A 7,614-nucleotide genomic window follows, 5' to 3' on the forward strand; every position below is an offset into this window, starting at 1 on the left:
AATAAATAAAATCCAGACATAGTCTATTAAAAATATCGAAGTAACCCTGTGCACAAGTCTCTTTTTATATAGTCATATTTGTTATGCAGAAAAATCAAAGAGAGCTGAAATCTAATTACAGAAAGTAATACAATTTGGGGTGAATTATTACAGTACATTTCCCTTCCAAAGCTATTATAGCTCAATATATGTTCCCTCTATCAACTACAGTGCTGTCCAACCAGCAGTTTCGGCAACACCACTTGCTTCATTTTTTCTTCCAGGTTTTATAGTGTCGCACCTCAGTACAATGTTCTGCTGCTGCTAAAAGGTACACCACAGCACTTGCGTATACAAGAACACCCACATCATCAAATAATTCATTTCTATTAAAACCCAGCTATAACTTGTGACGGCTTTTGGTACTGGATTATCCCTTTGTTGTCAGATTATTTGACAATAGCTGTTGAAGTGGGGGTAAAAGAGTGGAATATCTTAGGTCAAGGCAGTTTTAGCAAACAAGAGTTTTCAAATTAATTAAATGTGTTTTCTGTAGAATGATTTACACATCCACTTCTGCATGTTTTGGCTATCAAAGTTACTTATCGACAGGGTTATTCAGGTCAAGTCATTGGAAATGTTCTAACTTGCTTTCTGGAGCCACATAATAATTTGGCAGAGGTCCACTGCTGTTGATATTTTGAAGGTTTCTGTGTTTCTTCCGTTCTTCCTTTGCATGAAGAATGAGCACGTGGCAGCAGCACGCCTTCAAGAAGAAATCACCTGTGCACACAGATATACAACCAACCCTACCAACAATGCCTGAAACGTAAGAGTTCAGTTTGTCACACTTGTAGCAAGAACACAAGGCCACAGAATAAACTAAAAAAAAAACTGTTTTATTGTGACATTTATGACATTGAGCCCTTGTTGATATGAATGACTATGGGTACTCCTGACACGTTACATAATGTCATGGTGTAGGATGGCACTGATTGTCATCTGACTTTTGAGAATGTTTAATGGTCCCTACTGACCTCAGTGCATTTTGGCAAGTCACAGAAACTTTATCATCAGGTTTGTGTATACAGTTAACAAGTAGTTGGTCTTATAAGCACCATTACAAACCCTCACATTAAGGGTATTATTAATCTAGTTTACAAATGCTTCATTGATAAAAATAGCATGATTACAGTATACACACACTTAATTTACATGTAATGTATTATAGGCATAACTGAGATAAACTACTGAGCTAACTTTGGTTGATTGAAGTATTTAGACTGAATAATGGCAATTTTGGCTTCTAAGTTGTGTAAATATTACAGTGCATTTATAAATCTAGGTTGAAAATTTACTAGCACCAAATGGATATCATAAATGGCTGACCTAGTAAGTTGTAGTTGGAGAAGCGAAGTTTAAGAATTACAAAAATAGAGCTGTCCATCAGTTGAGAGCACATTCTTGTACCTCTGCTGACATGATGACGTGTCTCAGCATCAGTGGCCAACTTCCAATGATAAAAGTCCCAGTTTTCAAGATTCAACATATCAAGGTAGCTCAGCTACACTTAAAAGCCTGAGAAAGTGGTTGTTTTCAGCTACGGTATTCATCCTGTACCTTGTTTATGTAATAATGTAATAGTGCTCGTTCATACAAATGTACTCATGGAAGACTGTACCTATGATATGGAGAATCTGATTGGGAGGAATATTCAGTCCTACCTATCTATCTTTGGTTTAATTATTTGGTCTTTGGTTGATGAATTAATGAAGCAATATCTGAATTTTCATTTTCAGGTTATCTCCCAGCTCACCACTGAGGTAGTCTTTGTCATGTTTCTCTTCAAGCTGGTTAAGTTCCTTCTTTTTATAGAGTGGAATACTACTGATTTGTAATGAATAGTTTCCAGGCACTGGCTTCTTCTTTGTGAAATGAAGGTAACTTATCCCGTCCTTCTTATTGATTCTAAAGAAACCATCTTCATTTCCGGAGTCAATTAAATATCGGTTGTGGTTTGTCAGTGTTGTGAGGGCAGGAAGCAGTTCTAGGATGCGATCTTTGTTACTGAGATCCGAGATGTTGATGGAGAAGACTGCTGCTTTCTCAACATCCCAGCTGGCGAGACTGATTGGCGGCTCCAGTTCTTGCTGATGCTGCACAAGAACAAACAACGTTAGCTGGCTTTGTCACAGAGCGTTTCATATGCACCTATGTCTATGTATTGCTTACCCAGCTCATTCATTATTAATTAAATATTTTTTAAAAGGAGGTTCTGTGATATCAGCTGTCAAATCCACTACTATGGGCCTAGGACATGTCAGGATAAAGCACACTCTTTGTCACTGTCACTGCGTGGGTGAGGGCAGCCTGAGACATGCACTGGAAGTTTCTGCATGTGGGTCTCGCTGCCTGACAAAGCCTCTCTGTGCTTGGAGTCTGCTACGAGTCTCTTACAAAGGGAGCAGCAAAGGCACACTCCTCTCCATCAGGGGAGCCACAAGCTAACGTGAGCAACGGCGTGCAGAGCAGAGCAGGGTCTAGGGAGGGGCACATCATTTAGGTGGGAGTTTTCTGCTTTGCAAGATTCACTTTGTTTGGGTGTAGAGCTGGGGTGGCTGGCAGGCGCAGCGGGTGCTGGAAAAGCAGCATCGCCCCTTGCCTCCGAGTAATGGCAACTGGGCTCCCCGCGAGTCCCCTCTGCATGAGTCACGCGGCAGCGGCACAACGGTAACGTTTCAGACAGCACATTTTCATGTGGAAAGCAAGGGAAGCTCTACGTCACCTCTGAGACCAATCCAGCACTAACCAGAGGGTGTACTGAAACATGCTGAGGAAACGCAGTTTACGGCCCCACTCTGCCCAAAATCAGATGTCCACACTCTTCTGGGCAAAAGCACTTCCTGTCTTCCCGTATTAGCAGAGCGCCATGCGCTGAGTGACTAACAGAAACAGCTAACACACTCCTGAATCCCCTGTATTTGCACATGGAAAAGCAAGCTCTTTGGCACGTGTACGTGAGCAGAGAGCACAGGTGACGTTTAGCTCAGGGTAGCGACAGTGTGGGAACATTTTACAAGAGCGTTCAGTGTCTCTTGGCTATATTTAGAATGCAACACACATGTTTGCACACCCAGACACATACTTTCCGCTGAGTGACAAATACCTGCACAGTCTAGAGACCTGCCGTGACCTGCTGGTTCTTTGGCCAGGTCAGAGCAGATCCCTTCACCTGTAACATCACTGTCATTTTAGACTGGATGAAGAAGTGAGAAGTCAAACTTGGTGACACTTCTTCTTCAAGCTGTTTACAGTTTGCTGAAGTCTGTATATAATTAATGTCAACAGTAAGCTTTAAATCCAGTGACTTGTGCTGGACATTGGATTGGATGACCAGACTGGGCAATTCTGACTTTGCATTACAAGAAGTTGAAATAAGCCAATGTGGGACTCCCCAGGTAATGGAAGGAGTTTGAATTTTGCGCAAAAGGGGCTGCGGTAACATTAAACATTATAGGATCACGCTTCTACCACGACTGCTGCACTCATACTGGGTGGTGTGGTGCTGGAAGCCCAGCTGAAGAACGAATGGAATTACAACCACCTCCATCCCATTGTGTCTCACTGTTGCAACCAATTCAGAAGCAACTGCGGCAGAGGGAATTTGGTGATGGACTGACCTTAGTGCTTTTTTGAAAAACGTTTGCTAAGGACTAAAGGAAAATATCTCCCCCAAGGATAAGTGAAAATAGATGCCTATCTTTTGTGTAAAGACAAGACTTGTCACACAGCAGAACAGTTTTTATGTAAATATAAGTGCTGAAACCACTTATTAATGCTTGGTTAATAAAAAATGCCAATAGCAACAGCTAGGAAGGAGAGTTGTGTGAGCATCACAACAGGTGACAAGTGTTTCACTGACACCATTACCCCACTCGGAGGGAAACAGAAACCAGCCTCTGTCCCCAGCGACTTCTTAGCAATGACAAACGAAGCTGTGCCTCCTGTTCTGCCCCTGGGCCGGTGGTAAGCACCGTGCATGGTCTCGCCGGCAGCCTCAGACCCAGGATGGCAACCTGGGTGACTGACTGCAAGGGTCTGGACAAGCCCCAGGAAGGGCTGCAGCCCTGGACTCCCTCCACATGAGGTGTTTGCGTCCAGAGCTCTGTGTTTGCTTCGGAGAGGGCTCCAGCCCAGACACACAATTTGGCGCTGCTTGGCAGGGTCCACATCCACACCGACCAACGTGTCCTGCCTTTCTGGCCACACGATCACACATATGTTTTACGTACCCACTGTCCTCTGACATCAAAAGCCTGCTTTGCTGGTGAGTGGGGTGCTCCCTAGACAGCTGGGTGGGCATTTATTTTAGTGTTTGATGCGACAGATGTTAGGTATGCAGGGGCTTCAGAGCCTAATGACAGTGAACAACTTGAGAAAGTTCCCCTGCCAGACTACTTGACATGCAGGTATTTTTTCCTGTGGGCTTGTCTCTTGGCACATGTCCTTCTGAACTGACTTTCATAAAACAACTGCAAATCCTTTCCCCCAAAAAGAGTCAATTACCTCTGCTTCATTTGCAGTTTCATTAGTGCTTCTGCGCTTCCTTCCTCTCTTGGGATAGCCATTGATTTTACATTCATAACAAGCTTCTGGAGAGAGGGAGTTGTCATCTACTTCTCCACTGAGTGACAGCTCTTGTCCTTGACCTTTGCCTAGCCCCACTCCAGAAACACAGTGTCTGAGGAAGGAAGAAATTAAAAATTAATTCCAGTGAGACATAGATCTTATCAGAAGCTGAATTTGGGGGGCTGTGAATACAAATAATAAGGCAATTATGCTGCACTCATTTCCTAGGAAAAATTTCTGCTGAAGTCAATAGGCAAAATTCTCACTGAATCACAATGCAGCTACCTCTGATTTCAAGAACCTGGCTCCATGAGGCTTTGCCTAAGAGAGACCTGCCAATATTTAACAGTTTAAAAAACACAAGCTTAAGCTCTGAGAAGTTGTTAGTAATTTCTCTCACGCAACTTGGAACACATTAGAAGAGACCAACTTTCAGAAACTGCTGAAAAATCTGAGAAGTGAGGTCTTTCATAATGTATGCTAAAGCTTTTAGTCACTTCTAAAATTTAAGCCGCAATCTTTCTGTTTTCCATTTGAGTTGCTTGGTCCTGCATGATGCACAGCCCTAACACTCGCACTGGGGCAAGTGAAAATTCTTTTGCTTGAGAAAGCAGACATTTATTCAAAGAACGGTTCATTTGGAACACAGAAGAATATGGAACATAAAAGAAGGTATCAGCATAAAGAATTGTTATTCCAACCAGTGGGTAAAGCCACTTGTATATCATTTGTCTTTGGAGATGGTGGGGGGTCCGTTTTTTTTTTGTTTGTTTGTTTGTTTGTTTTTTTTAAAGACAAGTGATAACACCACAAATCACAGCGAGGGTTGTGAGCTCCCAAGTGGCAAGCTCAGACAGCTTGGCTAACTGCTGGGGTGTGCAGGAGAGAGGTGAAAGCAGTAGCTTAAAAGAGATGATTGAACCCGGCAGCCCTGACCAAATTTCATTAAGCGTTAAAACCACATTGCCCCCTTCCCTTGGTTACCTTTCCCCTCCCTCATGTCCAAAATCAGCAGGTGCTAAACTCGTGAGCACCTCCACAATCCTATCCCTCTTTCACTGGTGACAATCCCCCCAGTTCTGCTGCTTCACACTACAGAGAAAGGAGCAGATTATGTCCCCTTGATGTCTGTTAGTTTAAAATGAGAATCCCTTACCCTTGTCCTATTCTGAAGTAACCAGGTGGACATCCACAGACATAGCCACCTTCAGTATTTGAACAACCGTAACTGCATGGGGCTTGTGCAGAACCGCATTCATTGATATCTTGGCAACCTCCACTAAACTGTTCATACTGAAATCCGGTAGGGCACATACATTTATAGCTTCCCAAAGTATTGTGGCAAGATGCTCCTCCACAAATGTGTGCACTGAGACATTCATTTTCATCTGGAAAAGAAGCAGAACATACCACACGTTAACTTTAACTCTCAGGTCTAGCCCAACCTACCCCTTCAGAAAGGTCGTGCTTGACTGTTGCTAAACATGCTGCCGCATCAGACAGACAGAAATGGAGAACAGGGCTCAGCCTCACCCTTGGCTAGGGCAGCGGTCGCTAGGAGATGACTACAACCATACAACAGAGCAACATTTGGGCTACTCTACAGAAGATGTTTCATGCCACATCAGCTCATGCTCTGGAGAACCAAGGAGGAAATATTATTTTTGTTCCAGAAACAGCTGAGAAGAACAAAACTTTGTAGAGCCAACAATCTGGTCCACTAATCCCATGCGCATAATGCTATTCAACATTAAAGGAAAAGGAGTGAGGAATCAAGCTATGACACCTTTTCCAGGCACTGAAAATTCCTCCCTACACACTCACATTTAAATGTGAGGTACAGGTAAGGTACAGGAACAAGTAGTAGAGCAAAAATAAAAGCAGCTGTAGATACAAAAGACTGCCATGTTCTGAGCCAGCCCTCTTCCAAACTTCCCAAGTGTCGGCACTGAGGGAATGCAAGGTCAGTTCAGGTTTGTTTACTGTAAATGGTTGTTTTTTTAAATGTAGCTGGTCTGATTTTTTTGTCTGATGTGGGAAATTGCTTTGAAGTGTTCTGAATGCTATTGTTCCCTGTTTTCTGCAATAAAGCAACTGCACACGCACATTATATATGTGTGCATATGCATAAGAAATGCCATCTGGACACTGTATAGATAAAATGTAAAGCATAGAGCAACATCTCTGACCTAAGCATCCAGGTTACAGGAGAGTAAGTACTAATTCAGAACATTATCGTCTTTTTCCAAAAAATGTGTCTGTCTGTTCTTTGTTTAAAAGCAATGCCTTTACTTCTTGCAGCCTGATTTACAGCATGGTGCACTACAGAATTGCCTGGGCAGGGGATGCAGTCACACACAGCACAAGACATGGGAGGAACCAAAGCATTCTTCAGTGATTATCTAAATATGTGTTGCAGCAACATCAAAAGTCCCTGAACGCTTCATTAAATAAGCTAAAAAAGACACAAACTGTTTGCAGAGTTGGGATTGCCAAGGAATATGAAGGAATTGTCACGGAAAAACCTATTACATGGATTCTTCCCCTGTGGTACGCCCAGGAGATCTAGATAAGTATCTTAAGCATATACGGTTACAGACATTAAAATGAGAACATGTGGACACCACAAGGTATTAAAACCTGGGGCTGAATTCTGTGTCACCGAAGCTTGTAGGAACTTTGCCATTAACTTAGAGCAATGTTTCAACATATGTCATACCTAACACAACAATTAGGTCAACGTCATAAATGTACATTTGGGCCACAGAAAGTTACTGCACCAAGAAGAGATACACTCACTTTGCCTTGCTCCACAGTGGCAAAAGTGTGGACACTAGTGAGGTTAGTTCACGTATTCTGGGTGATTGTTGGAAAAAAAATGTGAAGAAAACTGAAAAAAACAGTTATGGGACTGCACGAGCTGTGCTGTCAGGCACCAGCCTTGCTCTCCCATGCTCTGTGCTCTGCAACACGCAGCTCTGTCATGCTCAGCTTCAGCCGGAAGGC

General features: G+C 43.0%; 1 protein-coding gene across 1 annotated transcript in view; it reads right to left on the bottom strand.

The window, feature by feature from the left end:
• Positions 1-531: 531 nt before the first annotated feature.
• Positions 532-7,614, bottom strand: part of FBN1 (fibrillin 1) — a 142,735-nt gene continuing 135,652 nt past the window's right edge. The window contains exons 62-64 of the mRNA XM_010286279.1: positions 5,765-5,996; positions 4,546-4,720; positions 532-2,135 (exon numbers count right to left, since the gene is read on the bottom strand). Of these exons, the coding sequence (XP_010284581.1) occupies positions 1,746-2,135; positions 4,546-4,720; positions 5,765-5,996 (797 nt within the window). The 3' untranslated portion in view covers positions 532-1,745. The remainder of the gene's footprint in view (positions 2,136-4,545; positions 4,721-5,764; positions 5,997-7,614) is intronic.

Source organism: Phaethon lepturus, unplaced genomic scaffold, assembly GCF_000687285.1.
Source record: "Phaethon lepturus isolate BGI_N335 unplaced genomic scaffold, ASM68728v1 scaffold4654, whole genome shotgun sequence".
NCBI classification, from domain to species: domain Eukaryota; kingdom Metazoa; phylum Chordata; class Aves; order Phaethontiformes; family Phaethontidae; genus Phaethon; species Phaethon lepturus.